Below are 19,989 nucleotides of genomic sequence, written 5' to 3'. Positions count from 1 at the left end.
CGACAAGAATTTCAACAAAAATAAACGTAAATTCAGGAGTATTACGTGCGAAAACGACGATCTGATTGTGACTCAGACATCGCGTAGTGGGGGACTCCTGAATCATTTTGACCACCTGGAGTTGTTTAACATTCAAAAATTTCGATTAGTGAAAAACCCTGCATCAAAAGCAATCATTCGATCAAAGGTTAAAGGGACGAATGATGAATCCTTCATCTAATTAATCAACCAATCCCTAGAGCCAGTGGGAACCTGCGACGGTGAGCCGACGATGGTGTCCCAGTTTCGCGTGCGCAAGGGCGGAAAGCGTGGCAGAGCGCGTCTTCCCACGGGGGAGGTGGGGGGGAGAGTTCTACTCCGGCGGCTGCTAGTTATGGCGTGGCGGCGTGAGCCCTGACTTGAATACCATTTGTGATGTGTACAGTGCAGGCGTCTAGTCGCACCGAGGGCCGATAGCTTTGTGCACGTTATAGCACCCATACGCTTACCCGTAACCCGGCTTCACGAAGTGAAACGTCACTGTAACTTTTTATCTCAGAGCTAACACCACATTCACGTATGGACTTCTGCTCTATGTTGAGTGGCAGTGGAGGGCAAAACTAGTTTTTTGTCGTGTGATGACTGTGAAGCTTGTAGTATGAGAAAGTGGCCTATTGAAGACGGCGCGACAAGGGCACTAGGGCTAAGGCCTTACATTTCAACGGCAGCGTAACCGAAACGCCATATAGGTGCACGAAGGAAATCCTATCACAAGATTTCCCTTTTGATACAATAATATGGACTTGTGCAAAGATTATCATGCCAGTCGCACGCGTACTTCCTATATTTGTACTGTTGGCGGAGTCTTCGTTGCCATGCACCTACTTGGGCAACATGCGTTGGTAGTATAAAGGACAAGGCAGAAACTAGTAGCCCATACGCTACAAGAGAGATCCCCATAAACGTTTTAACACTATGCCGAGCATATTAGCATGGCTAATTGCCTAGCATGCTACTCAAGTTATGCTACAACACAACTGTATGAAAAATTTTGCTTCGTAGATAGGTACATCCACAACTAAAACAATATATTTTAAAGAAGAATGCGACGTTATCAGAACGTGCTGCTCGCCAGCACTTTTGGAGTTCATTTGTTGTTTGGTTTAGGCATTATAGAGGCATTGTCCGCGAGGCAGAAGAAAAGGAGGGGGTTAACTTACTGAGTTCTAAAGATTGTTCGCGACAGTGTAATGTAATGTTAACAAGAGCGCTAACACTTTGGAGTAACAAACAACCACTGCGCATTGCGTTTTCTCACCTGTATTGATTTTTGATAGATAGTTAAAGCCTGGTGACCCGGTATACATATTTACTAGTTTTACCACAAGTTTTTCGGCTAATCTTCCCCGAATGTTCTTAATGCGAGCTAATATTTCAATACAGAGCCACAGTTTCATTCCATCCAGACCGCAATTTGTTCCATTTCGGTTGGGGAGCCCCATCCCCATACTCGCACTTGGAGTCAAGCCGCTAAATAATAGCGTCCATCGCAGCCCACCTGAGTACCATCGTAGGGATACACGATCTGGCTGAACGTCTCCAGGCCCCGGAGCAGGCCCCACACGGAGTTTGCGGACAGGGAAGGCTGCGACTGGGCCGTAAACTGCAGAGTGTCTGCGAAACAAAAGTGGTCCCACATGGATTGAAAACATCGGTTTCTAATCCACGTGAATGGAGCGATTAGTTATTACACGACCCTTATGAATAGAAAGTAAAAGGCAAATTTTCATCAGTGTGAGTCGATGCAGTTCTTGCATTCGTCTATTTCGTTCATCAGGAAAGGAGGCCATGGAATAAATGCCACACGATCGACTAGAGAAAGCTCAGCTTCGAATTACATGGCAGCTCAGCGGTTACCTACTATATAAACATCGCTCATACATAGTGAAATAATTCGAACGGCTATGACAATCAGTATACACACAGCACGTGGCAGGACGTGACACAGACAAAAAGGAAAATTCGAAACAAAAACATACGCGTGCGATTACGATAAGCTTTCTGTGAGTTTTCAGTTTTCGAATTTTAAATTTTCTTGCAGAGGTGTGCTACATCACATGGCTGAAGAGATGGGGTAAAAGTCACTGTATCACGACTTAACACAGCTCCTATCACCCGAAAGCACATGGCGCAGCAGCATTCACTTAGATAATCAATTTGACAAGAATACAGCGTACAACACTTTCAGCTACTACAATAATAACAAACTTAAAGCTAACGAAAAATCTCTCCAACATTTTTTTAGTACTGCAGGAGAAGGTCAAAAATATTTTCGAGGTTTATATAGGAAAGTATTTGATGAGGCAAATCATTTAAACTATGATAATTTAGAGTTGAAAGAAGAACAAACTGCAATGCTTGCATTTCATAACTTGTGCGCGGCCCTGGGACATACCCGAATAACTTACTTCATAAAGAATAGTTCAATTGTGGGACTGTGTAACTAAAAAGAAAAAGGAAAGCTTTCATCGGTTTCACAATCTCCTTCGGTTGTTTCTTTAATAGTGATCGTGTAACTCACAAGCTTCGTCCATGTCATGCTGTGGTGTGTGCTCGCATTGCCCGCGAAGGTGGACAAGCAGCGAGCTGATGCTGGCTACGGGCACACCACCGAAACGGTGGCGTCGGGGTGCCCTTCGCTGGTTGCCAGCCGCTACTCCCGATCGCGCACAGCCATTGAAAAGCAACTGGTCACGGTATCGCTTAAGCGCCCTATCGGCCACGTCGCAGCCGCCAGGGGGCCCCACAAACACGAAGGCGAATGTGCTTGGATCGAGCAGAATCACGTTGGAGCCCGTCGTCTGGTTCTTTGGCTGGGGCCACGCCTCACCACGGCTTGGAAACACCTGTCCCAAAGAGCACGATGGAAAACGCAGTTAATTGATGCGCCTTGATTTGCTGTATATAAAAATGAATATGTTGATTTCTTCCACGCTAATATTAGGCTGAGGGAGAAAGGAAATGATAAGGGAATTAACTACATATTACTGATGGCCTAAATGGTTCAGAGAAATATGCTTTGAGCTGGAAACTAAACTTACACAGAGACAAGAAACAAGAAACTGTAGGGGTAGCATCGACTTCGAAACAATTTTTGTCATGAAAACTAATACGTGACTGCCAGATAAAATTACCAAAATTCCCAGTGCAGAATCATCATTGAGCATATTTCCAGCACATAGAACCACTGTAACTTCTACGTTCGCCAAAAGACACTCGAGATGGCAGGTGCTGGGGTGACATGGATGCTACTATATGTTGCTTTCGGCCGTTTCCATTGCACAGCCTTAAAGAAGTGCTTTATATTCGTGTAAAATATATTGGCAGTCATCGCTGTTCTTGTGTTTGTGTAGTTTCTTGTTTTTCTTTTGCCCCTGTTTAAGTTCAGCGTTGTTCTGTAGGCACAAAGACGCATCAACTAAACAAATATTGAACTTCCTAAATTTCCGATGAAAACACACATTCTGAGAAAACCAAAGAATGTTATGAAAAACACAATCACGTGCTCCATCTTCCCCCATTAGGATACATAATCAGTCTTGAAAAATTACTGCATTAAATATATTGCTAGCATACTTCAGTCAGTGCCGATAATTTGCTTGGAAGGGAGCATTCTTCGCAAACATGTTGCTGCTTGTGTTTCAGCTCAATAATTCGACCTCTCGTATGGTCGGGAAGCTGATTTTTATTAGAAATGCAGTTATTAAAATGCCGACCAAAATGATGTTGTCGAAGAGGTCAGACATTTCGTCTTCTTTGGTTTCATTAAAGTGTTGGTTTATTTCAATTTACGCTTTTAGATTTGTACTCCATTTTCAGGTTGTAATAATCGGACTATCTTGTAATGGAACACGAGTAGCTAGAACAGCTGAAACGCTTTTACAAGCTATTTGTGTGTGCGCGAAGCGAAGAAACTCTTTTGGACGCACTAAAACAAAAACACATGAAGATGAACATTGAGGCTCCTGTCTCCTTGCTTCTGTCGTCGTAAACACTCGTCCTTCTCACAAATATATTCCAACCCCAAGAAGCACAATCAGTAAAGCTATTCTCATTGTAAAGCCATATTTTGCCCGCGCTGGCCATGTTGAAATTGTAAACAACCAGTCATCAGTATCACCATCAGTCTATTTCGTGTCCACTACAAGACGAAGGCCTTTTCCGGCGGTCACCATTTATGACTGTCCTGCGCCAACCGAATCCAACTTGCGGCTGGGAATTTCCTATATGTCATCACCCCACCTGTTTTCCTGCCATCCTCGACTTCGCTTGCCTTCTCTTGGCAACCATTCTGTAACACTAATCGTCCACCGGTTATCTTACCTGCGCAATACATGACTTGCCCAGCTTCATTTTTTTGCTCTTAATGTCAATTAGAATATCGGCTATACCCGTTCACTCTATACTCGAAACCACTCTCTTCCTCTCTAGCATTCTTCATTCCATCGCTCTTTGCGCGGTGCTTAATTTGTTCTCAGGCGTCTTTGCCAGTCTCCAAGTTTCTGCCCCATATGTCAGCACCGGTAAAACACATTGATTGTACACCTCTCCTTCGAATGATAGTCCTAAGCTTCCAATCACGGTCTGGCAATGTCTTCTGTAGGCACTCCAACCCACTTTTATTCTTCTGTAAGTTTCCCTCTCCGGATCAGGGTCTCCTTTGAGTAAGTGACTTCGGTAAACATGCTCCTTCACAGTCTCTAGAGGCTCACTGGTGATCCTCAACCCTGGTTGCCTTGCCAGGCTATTTTTCATATCTTTGTCTTCTTCATATTATTCTTCAATGCCATTCTTACACTTTCTCTGTTAAAGTCATCAATAATTTGTTGTAATTCGTCCCGAGTGTTGCTGAACAGGACAATATCGGCTGCAAAGCAAAGGTTGCTGTGAAATTTGCCGTTAATCTTCACACCTAAGCCTTCCAAGTTAAATAGCTTCATTACTTGCAAGCATATAGGGAATAGCATTGTAGAGGTTGTGTGTCCTTGCCTGACCCCTTAGTTTATAGGTGCCTTCGAACTTTTCTTGCGGAAAATGATGGTAGCTGCGGAATTTTTCTATATGTTTTCCCAGATATTCACGTAAGCCTCCTGCACTCCTTGATTACATATCACTGATGAGTGTGCAATGGTAGCTGCATTAAATGCTGCTCCCAATCACCCTGTGGATCAACTATCAGATGCGCTTGTGATATTCAACTCGCTGTCTTCGTTCCTTTGACTTTCGCTTCGACGGAGTCAACTTTGCCTCCTCTCGGCTCTTCTTGGTCTCTTCTGACCGGTTCCATGAGTGAAGACCTTTCACTAATTCAGGCTCGAGATCTACTCGATCTGTTGAAATAACAAGGTGCTTTGTTTGTCGTCATTGTTCGTCGTTGTTCAAAATCCATGTCGCCATTCATCGCATTCAGGCCGTTGGCTCCTGCATTGTTCACCTCTGTCTATAAAGTGTCGGCTACCGAGCGCAAGGTTATCAAAAAAAAAAATGTGTGCGACATGCTTGACAAGAAAGAATACGCCTTCCTAAAGTCTCTCACGCAAAGACCTTTATCACCTGCCACGAAATGATGACGTGTCGGGCTCACTGCAGGAGGCCAAATACATATTCAGTGTACAATAACAATGTACAAATACACATTTCTTGTTTTAGCGTTGGGCATTCTGTCGAAGTCACTTCGCGAGAGCCAGTACACTTGGGACATTTAAATGAAGGCGCATCATGGTCGGTGGTATTATGCTCTCCGCCGCAGCGTGAGCAGGTGGCTTCGCTTCTACAAACAGCGCTCACGTATCCTGTCTTTATACATTTCCGGCACTGAACAGGCCTCATAACGAATGGTCGTACACAGTGTATCACGAAGCTCTCTTTTGCAGACGCTGGGTAATGTCGCAGAAGCAAATATTATTTGATACATCGGGAGCTCACCCAGCGCTGAATCTCAAGAATGCGCAACGATGGCGTCAAACGACTCTTGAAGTCCGCATGGTTGATGTCAAGCTCCACGTTGGAAATTCTTAAGTCGTTGTCTCCTTCCCGTAAGTAATGAAGAAGCGGACGGCGATTGCGCTTAACCGTGGAATGGTTTTTCACTTCTCCAGTATAGCTGAGAATATGATTGGACTGTTCAGGCAACGCTGCGGTTCACCCCCTGTTGCTTGCGTCGGTGGTTGCGACAATTTGACATGAAGAGATTGGAATAAAAACATACTGGAATAGTTTTGCGTAACAAGGCCTCTCTTGAAACAACAATTCATAAGCTTCGGTGCTAGGCACTGCCTATGCTAAAAACATCCTGTGTATGATAAGGCTGAAGAACACATAAAACGCCTTCATCAACACTTTAAAAAATTAGGATGCACCTCGCAAAAACCTTTCGATAAACCTACACGGCTTGGATAGACGGCCACTCTTCCTAGGAAAAACTTTAGGCCCATGGCCAACAACAACAACAAAAAACTTCAAAAGTTCGCAGTGTGTGCATTAGTACAATTCTTGGAGGAATAAAAACTATCCAAAAATACTAAGTCATAGAACAGTTATTGCTCGCATTTTCATTATTAACAGGCACCCTTATTTACCTGTTCATTCTGTCTTTGTCTTCATGTAAAAGTCTTCATGCTTTTTGTCTTCATGTTGTCTTCATGTTTAAAATGCGGCATTCAAGTGCCAAACAACCTATTTCTGGACACCCTGGTTTTGCGAACATTCATGCTCTGTGAACTCTGCGTTGTATGGGAACACTTCGGTTTCGCGGGTATTTATCCTTTGTCATTCCTTCTGTTGGAGCGAATATTTATTTATATTGTTACGTACGAATATTTATATCATCGTCGACGTCTTCACACTGCTCGCCTTCTCGTGATCGCACATATTGTTCCGTAGCACTACCCCCGGCTGCAAAAGCGCCGTACCGGAGTGACTAAAGATCGGACTCGCAAGCAGTGTAGTAGGCCTTGAGCCTACTGATATGCACGACATCACTAGATGCCAGAGAAGAGGACGAGGTTGAACCCACAGGAGCAATTTCGTAAGTCACAGGCGGGACCTGGCGCAGCACGCGGTAGGGCCCTGTGTATCGCGAAAGGAGCTTCTCTGAAAGTCCGACGTGACGGGAGGGCGACCACAGGAGCACGAGCGCACCAGGCGAAAACTGTACGTCACGATGGCGGGCGTTGTACTGACGCTGCTGAGTGGTTTGTGAGGCCGTCATTCGAGCACGGGCAAGCTGGCGTGCATGGTCGGCGAGGGCGATGGCGTCGCGCGCATACTCCCTTGTTGAGACCGCAGCATGAGGAAGTGCCGTGTCTAGGGGCAAGGTAGGTTCGCGACCGTACAGGAGATAAAAGAGAGAAAATCCGGCGGTGTCGTGCCGGGAAGAATTGTACGCAAATGTTACGTAAGGAAGGGCAATGTCCCAGTCGTGGTGGTCCTTGGAAACGTACTTGGCCAGCATACCGGTAAGAGTATGGTTTAACCGCTCTGTCAGGCCATTGGTTTGAGGATGGTATGAAGTAGTCAGTGTTAAATGGAGCAGGAACGCACAATGTCAGCGATAACTTTCGAGAGGAAGGTTCGACCACGGTCAGTAAGCAGCTGTCGCGGGGCGCCATGAAGCAAGATAATGTCACGCAAGAGAAAGTCCGCGACGTCAGTGGCGCAGCTGGTAGGGAGAGCCCGAGTGATAGCGTATCGGGTGGCGTAATCAGTCGCGACGGCTACCCATTTGTTCCCAGAGGATGACGTGGGAAAGGGACCGAGCAGGTCTAATCCAACACGAAAGAACGGTTCCACAGGGACAGTGATCGGCTGGAGATGACCGGCAGGTAGCACCTGAGGTGTCTTCCGACGCTGGCAGGGATCACAGGCAGCAACATAGCGTCGAACGGAGCGATACCAGGCCAATAGAAGCGGCGGCGGACGCGGTCGTACGTGCGGGTTACCCCAAGATGTCCTGCAGTGGGTGCGTCATGCATCTCAAAGAGCACAGTCTGTCGTAACTGTTTTGGCACGACAAGAAGATCAGAGCCGTCAGGGAGGAAGTTCCTTCGATACAGAATGCCGCCCTGGAGGACATATCGGCGAACGGATGCGTCGGTAGGTGTAGAGCGCAGACGCTGGATGAGTGCTCGCAGCGACAGGTCTCGGTACTGCTCATCGGCGATGTTAGCGAAGGCAGACACAGAGAAAATGCCGTTCGCGCTACCACTGTCGGCGTCGTCAGGCTCGTCGGCCGGGTAGCGAGACAGGCAGTCAGCGTCCTTGTGTAGTCGGCCAGATTTATAGGTGACAGTATACGAATATTCATGGAGGCGTAAGGCCCAGCGAGCAACTCTTCCTGTAGGATCTTTCAGTGAGCATAACCAGCAAAGCGCGTGATGGTTTGGGACAACGGAAAAGGGTCGGCCATATAAGTATGGGCGGAATTCCGCAACCGCCCAAACTAGGGCCAGACACTCACGCTCAGTGATGAAATAGTTGCGCTCCGCGGGTGAGAAGAGCCTGCTGGGGTAAGCGATAACACTGTCGTGGCCACGCTGGCGTTGTGCCAGTACTGCGCCAATTCCGTGACCGCTGGCATCAGTACGGACTTCGGTAGGCGCAGAAGGATCGAAATGGGCCAGAATGGGAGGCGTTGTGAGAATGTCGATTAGAAGCGAGAATGCAGAGGCCTCGTTATCGCCCCACTGGAAAGGGGCGTATTTCTTCAAAAGCTCAGTTAGTGGTCGTGCTATGGCGGCGAAATTTCTCACGAAACGGCGGAAGTACGAACAAAGGCCGATGAAGCTGCGCACATCCTTCACACACTTCGGAACAGGGAAGAGCGCAACAGCACGAATCTTGTCTGGGTCCGTTTGCACTCCGTTCGCGTCAACGAGACGTCCAAGGAAGGTAATCTGGCGACGGCCGAATTGACACTTCAATGCGCTGAGTTGCAGACCGCCTCGACGAAAAACGTCCAGGACTGCTGAGAGACGCTCGACGTGCTTTGCGAACGTTGGGGAGCATACGATAACGTCGTCCAAGTAGCACAGGCACGTGGACCATTTGAAACCGTGAAGAAGGGAGTCCATCATGCGTTCAAACGTGGCAGGGGCATTACATAGACCGAACGGCATCACTTTGAATTTATAAAGACCGTCGGGTGTTACAATAGCAGTCTTCTCGCGGTCAAGATCGTCCACGGCAATCAGCCAGTAGCCGGAGCGAAGGTCAATAGAGGAGAAATAGCGAGCACCGTGGAGGCAGTCAAGGGCGTCATCAATCCGAGGTAGGGGATACACGTCCTTTTTGGCAACCCTGTTAAGGTGCCGATAGTCCACGCAAAAGCGCCACGAGCCATCCTTCTTTTTGACCAGTACAACAGGTGACGCCCATGGACTACATGATGGTTCAATAATGTTCTTGGCAAGCATTTTGCGAACTTCTGCGTGAATAACTTGACGCTCAGCTGGTGACACTCGATACGGGCGGTGATGAATAGGAGGTGCATCGCCGGTATTATTGACAGCTGTAGTTTGGGCCAAAGGACGATCGTAAAAGTCAAAAATACCGTGGTAGGAAAACAGAACGCGGTAGAGTTCACGAGCGTGCTCGGACGGCAAGTCGGGCGCAATCATTTTCTCTAAGTCAGCGATGGTACCATTTGCCGACTGCGACGATAGAGGAGTATCGGATGAAGTGTCGTCTACTGCAATGAATGCTACTGAGTGATCCTCGAATGAGCAAAGCTGCGCCAGAGACATCCCGTGTGGCAGCGCTTGTGTCGTCAAGCCGAAGTTGACCACTGGCAGGCAGACGCAATTCACCGTAATAGATAAAACTGTATGAGGTACTGTGATCTCGCGTGTAAGGAGGACGTCTTGCATAGGAGCCGCGATGTAGTAACCGCCGGGGACTGGTGGGGATGACACTAGGTCAACGTAGGTCAGTGCCGAAGGTGGCAAGCGAACGAATTCAACGGAACTGAGGCGACTGGGGTGTCGTTCAGCAGGATCCACAACAGGCAGGTCATGGCGGAGAGTGCTGGCGGAACAATCGATGAGAGCAGAATGTGCGGAGAGGAAGTCTAAGCCGAGGATGATGTCGTGGGGACAGTGGGCGATGACAATGAATGGCACGATTGTTGAGCGATCGGCGAAAGAGACGAGGGTGGTACACATACCAATTACGGGGGCTGTTCCGCCATTGGCGACACGGACAACAGGCATCGTGGCGGGCGTGATAATTTTCTTGAGCCGGTTTCGAAAGTCAGCGTTCATTACGGACAAATGCGCCCCAGTGTCTATGAGTGCAGACACAGAAACACCGTCGACTTGCAGGTCAAGAAGGTTAAGATGAGTGGGCAACGTCAGTAGAGGATTTGGCGGCGTAGGGAGCAATGCAGCGTCGCCTGGAGGCGCTGCATCGTCTAGTTTTCCGGCTGCGAGCGGCGTCCGAAGGCAGTCGGCGAATAGGAGTGACGGGGCTGGTGAGAGCGAGATTGTCGTCGTTGGGGCGAAGGCGAACGAGAATAGGAGCGGTTCGGCGCAGGAGAATCAGCGGCGGTGTTATCGGAGCGTGCGGCATGGGGACGAGAAGGGCCACCTGGGGGGCGAGAGTAGGCAGTATAAGTAGACCGGGTTGGGGGAACTCCAGCGACTGCGACAGTGCGGAGAATTGTGCCCGATTAGATGGCAGTGGAAACAAATGGGCTTGTCGTGAGCAGTGTGGCATTCAGACGGGTTGCGGAAATGTGGTGGGTAAGAAGATGTGGGACGGGGCGGAATCGAAGAAGCCGGGCGGGTATCAGGACGATGGGCCGAGAAGATGGTGTGAAGACCCATGTTTGCGGACAACTGCCTGGATCAGTGAGACCGTGACTGCAGATGTGTTGGTGGGACTGGAGTCGAAGGCAGCCGGATAGGCGGCCTCGATCTCACGCCGGACGATCCCGGTAACATCGGCACTGTTGTTGGGACGAGGAGTGTCGGCACAGGAAGATATCGCTGGGGTGTTGGGCAGACGGGCAAACTGCTGGTCAATACGTCGATTTTAGCGAGTTCCAGGTGACGGCACTCTTTTATAACAACATCCACCATCACTACGTTGTTGCAAACGAGCAAGTTGAAGGCGTCATCGGCAATGACTTTGAGGATGTGGGCAACCTTGTCGGACTCAGTCATATGTGCGTCAACTTTGAGGCACTGAGCCAAGACGTTCTGAATGTACGTGACGTAGGGCTCTGTTGACATCTGCACACGGCTGGATAACGCCTTCTGCGGGGCAAGTTGGTGACCGTATGGGTTGCTGAACAAGTCTCGGAGCTTTTGCTTAAGCGAATCCCAACTGGTGAGCTCATCTTCGTGCGTCCGAAACCAAACTCGAGGTGTGCCACCGAGGTAAAAGACTACGTTGGCGAGCATAATAGTAGAGTCCCACCGGTTATTGCGACTGACGTGTTCATATAGGCTGATGCAGTCATCGATGTCTTCCCCATCTTTGCCCGAGAATACGCCAGGATCACGGGGAGCGGGGGAGTGATGTAGGTCGTCGAAGTGGCAGCAGGTGTCGGAGCCGGCGGAGTCGGGTTGTCGTCGCCGGGAGCCATGAAGGAAGGCTCGACGGACCGTCTACTGCGAAGCTCCGTGACGAGGTAGAGGGAACGGCCACCTCCACCAGATATGTTACGTAGGAGGACGCAGATGAAAAGCTATGTACAAGTATATTTACAATACGCTGCGCTTGGCCAAGAGGCAACAGCCCGCGCTAGCTTCTAATCGTCGTCGTCGTCTTCACACTGCTCGCCTTTTTGTGATCGCACATATTGTTCCGTAGCAATATTGCAGTACTAAGACTTCGTACGTGGATATTAGTTCATGTGTCCTGTTTTGTGATTGTTCGCGAAATTCCGACTGTAAACGTCGTGTAAGAGCAGAGGACTAGCCGGCGCGAGAGGTGGGAATCAACCTCTCCTTTCATAATTTAATATAAAACACCAAAGGTGGTGATTTCCACTGTCACCAAAGGTCCAGGTTTCGACTCCCACCAAAGGCCGTGAGTTGGACTGTCGACGTTCGCGCTTGCAATTAAAATACAACTATGTGATATGGCTGGTTCGCCTCTACCTTCAAGTGGGTTCTTCTCTCAATAAATGTCGAGGGCTCGAATCCCACGAAAGTTCACGCGTTCTGACTTTAGATGTTCCCGATGGCAATTAGAATCCAACTTGGAGATATGGCCAGTTCGCCCATATCTCCAAGTGGTTCTACTTTCACCTAATGTCAAAGGCTTTAATCTCACCAAAGGTCACGCATTCTGACTCTCGACGTTCACGATGGCAATTAGAATCCAACTCGGAGATATTGCCAGTTGGTCCATATCTCCAAGTGAGTTTGACTGCCACCAAAAGTCGAGCGTTCGACTCCCATCAGGGGTCGTGGGTTCATCGGTCGACGGTCACGATGGCTGTTAGAATGCAACTTAGATGATGATTATCATCATCATTATCACCATAACAACGTTTTATTGGCAGTAAAGGAGGGCAGTTAAGAGAAGGGTGGTCGGATTCTTATTTCGGAATTTCATTGGGTGAGGCCGCCGCCCTGGTTCTTTCCACGAGGGCTTGCTGGTCCTCGACGGTATAGCTGGACAGCACCGCCTCGCATCCTTCCCACGTTGGCTGTCGTGTAGCCACTAAGGCTTGACAAGCCCCTATCACACTATAAAAATCTGCTTTCTGCCCGCAGAATTTACATCCGTCTGAAAAGGGCTGTGGCTCATAGCATGCAGCTTGATCACATGGTTTTTATCTCCGTAAATGACATTCTCCTGCTTTAATGTCTTGTCCGGCCCAAGTATTTTCACCGCAATAAGCGCAAGTGCTGTGACACATCTGCCTAAGTTACTAATGGCAATGGAAAGTGCGGGTCTTTGCGGAGGGAAGAGGAGGGACCTCGGAGGAGAAAAGCTCGGGTTGCAGTGTGTGCACGCTCATTTCCCTCTACACACTAATGAACTGCACACAAATAAGCTTCTTGCACGATGTGAAGACCCCAGATTGTTTCAAGATTCTGCATGCTAGCGATACGCAACTCAGCCCCGCATGTAATATTTATATGCAGTTTGCGAGTCCGTAATGATGTATTCGGAATTAGATTGAGAAGTTGGCATGGTGATCGCCACTTCTTCTAATTCTGCCATTTCCTCATGCCAAACAGAAATTCCATTGACTGTCTGCCCTTGATGTTCTACCGATAATGTGGAGACTCCTCCTGGCAGACCCGCAGCATCCACGATGAAGGCTTCCTCTAATTCAGTAGAGATGCGGTCCGCCTTCTTGGCTTTTGTCCTCCTGCTTGCTTGATGATATTCTGGGTGCACGTTTTCAGAAAGGGGCAGTGTGTTGCTCGCTCCTCACTTCTTCGGAATGTCCTGTCTTGTTGCCGTATAGTAAGGAGACCTGATATTCAAGTGTTCCAGCACCTTGCGTCTGGTTTTCGTTCCTGTCAACCTGGCATATAGATTTAATAAGTGGGCCCTAATTATCTGTTGTATTATGCACCCCCAACTTTAACACTTTAACAAATTCTATGTAGATCTTCTCACCGACAGTCCTAGCACCTTTTATTATGATGTTCTAAGCATGCCATTGAAATGGCTTAAATCGCACCTCCTCATCACACATCGCCAAGTAGGTTTCACTCTCACTAAAGGTGGAGGGTTCTACTCCCACAAAAAAATCATCGGTTCGGCTCTTGACTTTCGCGATGGCAATTAGAATCCAACTTGGAGGTATGGCCAGATCAACTGTCACCAAGGTCTAAGGTTTGACTCCCACCAAAGGTCGTGGGTTCGACTCCATATGAATTTTGGTGCCACAACGCCCGACATTTCATTTTTTTACCATGATCCGTCTGAGGCTTTCGTCTTAGGACCTGCGAGACAACATAAACTATAGTGTCCATTCGTGCAGAATTGCGTCACATATTCCCCAATTAAAAGCTTGAACGACATAACGATCCTCCAAAGGAATGTGAACGTTTTCGCGCTACGGCACAAAAAATAGTTGACGCCTCATAGCGTGGCCAATTGCACAGCTCCATCATTCACCCACAATCTCAGCTTAACCAATCACACTCATTCATCATTTTATTATATTCTGCACAAGAGCAAGAAAGACTATTTCCAAGCATAAATGCTTGAGACAGCTCATTCTGCCGCACAGGTACAGTTGACCGATTCTTTAGCAGTACCGCGAAAGCGTCGAGTGGCCAGCCAGTCAGTCCATTCTGAGAGCGCGAAGTCACAAGATCAGCAAGACTAGCGCGTGCCCACCAAGTATACTGGAAGTGCAAGTTTCACCTGCGAGGCTCTTTACACCAGCATGACTAAGCCCTTCGCACGATTAACTCGGTGCAAGCTGCCCGGTTCATCGGAGAAAATGGCTTCGAGTGAAGTTGGTGCGCATAGACTACTCTTGCACGTGTCGTTGCTTCGCATGGTTAGACAGCGTTGACCGAACGGCTATTCGCCACTCGCGCAGTGTGTATTAAAGAATCGCTCGACCGTGCATGATAGACGTGTGTCATTGCGTTACCGTTCTAGGACGAAGCCTGAACTTCTTAGCGAATTTCTTTGAGATGAAGTCATCAATACTTAGCGGAAAATAATTTCGTCGCAAACACCCATATTTTATTATGTAATACGCAAATTGTTTACATAAACAGAGGAAAAAAAGACTTGATCTCTGGACTGACTCCAATTCAGTTAGCCAAGAAGCCGTCCAATATGGTCGATAGGAATAGCGGGGGTATATTTTGATTTCCAACCAGAGGACGCGCGCTTTTTTCCAGTTGTCAAATTATTCTCCTCTTATCAGTTATTTTACGTTATACAAGTCCCTAGTGTTAAAACGATATCGTCAGTGCCATGGACAGACACCATCTTACATAATGATTCCCGTACTCTTGGACATTTAAAACATGATATAAAACCTTAAAAAAGTGTAAATGCCAATGGCTAGTTTTGTACTTGAACTGCTGGGAAGATGGGCCGACTATACGAGGCTGCAACACATGGCCCCGACGCAGCACGCAATCAGCCATGCTGTTCGACGGAAGCAGCATCGCTCAGGCAGCTACCAGGCGTTTCACAATGCTTGCGTAATAGGGGGCGATGCCGAACCTGTAGCAGGCGTTGGTGACGGGCAAAATAAGCCAGAGGGGGCACAATGCAGGACATTCAGCACCCAGTGAAATATGAGACAACGCGTGCTCGACATTTGCTGCCTGTACCACTCGGACCAGTGAAGCAGAAGCTCAGCAGGAATGCTAGTGGACTTACAGCATGCGTGATCACAGTGGTCGTGCCAGCAGTGAAAGTACTGTAGTACGCTGTAGCGAGAAGAACAACGGCTACCTAGCTCAACTACCGAGGCAATTGATTGTTAACTTATTGCGCTCACTTCTATTTGTCAGTTCTTCAGCCAAGGGTAGTACGCTCCTCTGGGGACCCCCGCTCCAACCGTCCCTGCGTTTGACCCGCATGCGCCATTAAACTCACGCAAATGGTGGCCTGAATTCTAGGACAATTTCCCCCTTGTCGCCAATTAGTGGGTGATCTCATTTGTTCCAGTCCCTTGTGCAGAACCTGCACATATAAGCTTGGCTTATCCAAACAACGAGACTGCTGCGACTACTGCCCGTGTTATCTCGGAAACTCACCACTCCCGGTCGACTCAGGCGCCCAACCTTCCTCTCGTGCTGCGCAAGCGACAGCTGCGCCGCACAAAGAACAGCCACCAGCGAAAAAAAGAGCGTCTTGTCGACGCTCGAGCTGGCGCACTTCATGGTGAGGGTTTGGGAAGGCAGTGAGCTGCAGAAAAAGGATGAGAAATTATCAATAAAATTGCTACCTTAATGGTTAAAGGGATATCCGCTGTTAAAATAATGTGGAGTTGGCTAAAACGTTCCAGTGGTAGATTTCATAAAGTCTTAAAATTTTTCGTGTTCAATGAGGTAATTCAATGCACAACAGCATTCGCCTTGCATATGAGCGTATCCTGAATGCGAGTGCTAACACTCCGAATCGTGTTAAAGACTTTAAGCTATGGTGTTTCCTAAGTTGTTGAAGCAGTTGAAGAAAATTGATGACCTGCAGAATAATTGCATATTGAAAACGAGGCTATGTAAATATTTTAGGTTTCTTAAAGCCTAGATTTCTCTTAGAGCATTGGCAGCTTCTGTGGCAAAGATCCAGCGCCGCTGTGTGGGCGATCTCCATGGGCTGTCTAGATACATGTATATATATATATAACTCACGTTTTCTTAAGAGTCAAAATCGAGCTTTAGTAGTGGTAGTCTATTACTTGCGCTGTGATTAGAGTTACCAACTAGCTGAAACAAACACTTCAACAGACAGAAAGGGGCGATCTCATAATCCTTTAATATTCGGACGTGTCTTGTATCTTGGAGATATCACGGCCATATTTGCCGTCGTGAGGTGTCCTTAACATACGTTTTAGAGCTTCCCCGTGCCAAATGACTTCGGCACGAGTTCTGACTCAAGCTCTGTTGCGCATCTGTTGAAACACTAAGGAAGCCCGTACCCATTTTAGGATATGGGCAACCAATGACATCGAGTTTCACTAATTCAAAAGCAGGGCCACCGGCAGCCACCGAGGGAAGACCGGAGGCACTGATACCGCCTACGTTGATGTACTCACCACACGCTGGCATTTTCAATTATCGGAAAACTGGAGCCGTATTCTGGGACGAGCCGTATTTTTTGCGAGCAGCAATTGGTCGCCGCTTGGGTAACACCATCGGCTCGGGACGCGCACACATATTATGTGGACGTGACGCACATGTCAATCATGCGCACACCGAATTTGTTTGTGAGCTGCGAAGTGAAATGGCGCGAGGTGCTTCGGTGTCTCCCGAAGGCAACGTGTGCCGTGTGAAGAGCCTGTGCGTACACCGTGAGCACGGGGGACGTCGACGTTCAGAGCAAAATGGCACCTGGAAACTTGTAGTATGGGTGGGCCAAATGAAATATGAGAGTTGACCAACTTGAAATTTGTGGGTGGGTGAACTAAAATTTCGGAGTGGTTCATCTAAAATGGGGGTATGCTTACCCATACCTAATCGACTGGAGTGGAGTTTCTGCAGAAATTGTTAACGTATGATGCCCCACATAGCGGTATAAATGGGTCCAGCGAAGTAAACAAGATACGATAAATCACACCGCCAGTATGGAAAACACACGCTTCATAATGAAAGACATACACCTCGTCAATAACATCAACAAATTATTTGTAGTAATTGTTGTACCGAAGAAGCGTTCCTAATTTGCTATATTTTGGCTTTATTTGTGACATTAACATCCAGAAGAAAATCTGAGTGCCAATTGGCCTCTGTCCTTCCTCTCGTTTTCATTACGTCAGCATACCGCCCAAATGTGACGCTACCGCCAAACTGAATTCTTCGGAGACCGAATAGTTACTCAGTACGGCTCCTGCTTGTGCCTGACATTTCTTGAAATTGAGATGCAGTAGTCGGGATACATCGATAGTTCACAACAAAGTAGAGCAGTGGGCTATGGCAATAGTCTAGTTGCCGTCGAAGCGTTGCCATTGAGGTAGCGGTACAGTCAAATGCATGTGGCAGTATGATATGATAAAAGAATAACAGATAATGTTTCTATTTCAAGGCGTTGCGCACTAGCTCGACGACAGACATAGAATGAAGTAGTTAACGAAAGAAGGCTGATTTAAGGTTATATATACTGACGGAGATAGCTAGCCATGGTTGAAAAGTTACAGCAGCATTGTCTGACATCTATGTTAAAGGAAAGTACAGCAACTTGCCACACGATATTCCTGCCGTGCAAACCACACTTCGTTTACGGAACCATAAAAGCGTCAATTATTATTTTAACCACATCCTAATAACTAAAATAGATAGAATGACAGAAAGCTGAGCTAGTGGGTAAGGATTCATTATGCCAAAAGGTGAGGCGTGCAGACAGGACACAAGAGAAGAGAAATGGACAACACGAAACAGCGTTCATGTTGTCCACTCCTCTTGTGTCCTGTCTGCACGCCTCACCTTTTTACATAATAAAATGGATATGTCCGCATGCCAAATAACAAAGATGGACAGAGTGACTGACTGAATGTTGGTAGACATACAGACAGACGACGGTTTGACTTGTCATACATACATACATACATACATACATACATACATACATACATACATACATACATACATACATACATACATACATACATACATACATACATACATACATACATACATACTATCAACAAGCAGATTGACTCTTGTCAGACAGACACCTAAGACACTAAAATACAGCTGTCCCCTATGTCGAACACTTGGCTCCAGCGACATTCCCAGCTCGAAGACTGCCCATATCTCAGGATGGTAGGTAAGGTAGGCTGCACTTGTCACGCAATACAGTTAGGGTCCTTCACTTATGCGCTTTTGTACGGCGTATTTCTTCATTGCAGTGAAAGTAGAGAAAATACACGTTACAACATTTGGAAATAATTTTGGGTATACCCTGTTACACTGTAAATCAGTGCAGGTCTTTATTCAAGACCTGCACTGATTGCATTTCACATGTCGAATATTGGACGATAATGATTGCAACAAGAAACAGACCCTGACAGCACTGATTCCCGTGAAAGATATTTTCCTCAGAATAGTGCCTTACCTGATTAAATAAAACAGTTCATCTATATCATTTAGTTCAGAAAACTATTATTGGAAGAGGACCCAGACAAAGAATTGCGAAGCATGTGCCATTCTGTGAGTGCTCTAGGAAGAAACTATAAAAAGTGTCATTTGGGGACAGTGACGTGGCGATATACAATGTCCTGAATATTTAGCTCCTCATGTTAGAAAAAAAGAAGCTTTTGCGCTCACCACAGTACAGGTCTTGCTCAAATTTTGCAAAACAATCGCATTTCGGCGTGGTCTTCGTTTAGTATAACACTTCGCACGATTAGTCGCCTGTTTTTTAAGACAAAAATAAGAAACACTTTTCGTCTGTGGGAAAAACGGCATCTGAAAAGCCGGCCCTGGATGGATGGATGGATGGATGGAGGGATGAATGGATGGATGGATGGATGGATGGATGCATGGATGGATGGATGGATGGATGGATGGATGGATGGATGGATGGATGGATGGATGGATGGATGGATGGATGGATGGATGGATGGATGGATGGATGGATGGATGGATGGATGGATGGATGGATGATATCAGCTTTCCCTTTAGAACGGGGTGGTCGGTTGCGCCACAAATCCATAGCTGTTATACTGCCTAAGGTCCTACCTAGGTTAAAAAAAGAAAAGAAAAACACTATGACATCACACAACCAAATTTTAGGATCCCCTGTTGCGAACTTTACATTTGTACGTCTCTGTTTTTTTGTCGTTTCACTACTTTTCTCACACCAATACTCCAATCGCCTCTGACTAACCTCTATTGCGGACATGATTACTTTTCCAGTGCTCTCGCTGAAACCAAGTGCTTTAAGGAAGCCAGTGGTGCCTATATCAACCGCTCGGCAGACGACTTCGCATTCTAATGAAACATGCTCCATCGTTTCCTCAGTTTTACCGCAGCAAGCACATGCTTCTTCTTCCTTTTTATATCTCGCTATATAGGTGCGTGTTCTAAGGCATCCAGATATCGCTTCGGGAAGTAATGAGGTTCTCTTTGAGTTATCATAAATTGTTTCTTTCCTGATTTCTTTTTTTTTTCTCTTAAGTAGTTACACAGAGCAGGTTTCTTTTCCATTGCCGCCACCAATGAGATTATTTCAGCCCCTCTGACTTTTCGCTTCACGTTGGTTGTTGCTGTGTTGCCAACCCTACAGGCCGCATACTTGCTGGTAAGCTTCCTAGTTGTTTTCCTCCACTTGCGCCCTGGCACAGGC

The 19,989-nt window shown here is 47.2% G+C and overlaps 1 protein-coding gene across 1 annotated transcript in view; it reads right to left on the bottom strand.

The window, feature by feature from the left end:
* LOC135921156 (beta-hexosaminidase subunit alpha-like) overlaps window positions 1–19,989 on the bottom strand; it is a 274,254-nt gene that overhangs the window by 164,776 nt on the left and 89,489 nt on the right. Inside the window, exons 2-4 of the mRNA XM_065455467.1 lie at window positions 15,741–15,891; window positions 2,561–2,885; window positions 1,538–1,653 (exon numbers count right to left, since the gene is read on the bottom strand). Coding sequence (XP_065311539.1) covers window positions 1,538–1,653; window positions 2,561–2,885; window positions 15,741–15,866 — 567 coding nt within the window. The 5' untranslated portion in view covers window positions 15,867–15,891. The remainder of the gene's footprint in view (window positions 1–1,537; window positions 1,654–2,560; window positions 2,886–15,740; window positions 15,892–19,989) is intronic.

The sequence above is a fragment of the Dermacentor albipictus genome, chromosome 8, assembly GCF_038994185.2.
Source record: "Dermacentor albipictus isolate Rhodes 1998 colony chromosome 8, USDA_Dalb.pri_finalv2, whole genome shotgun sequence".
Taxonomy (NCBI): domain Eukaryota; kingdom Metazoa; phylum Arthropoda; class Arachnida; order Ixodida; family Ixodidae; genus Dermacentor; species Dermacentor albipictus.
This window is presented reverse-complemented; position numbering and strand designations above follow the sequence as displayed.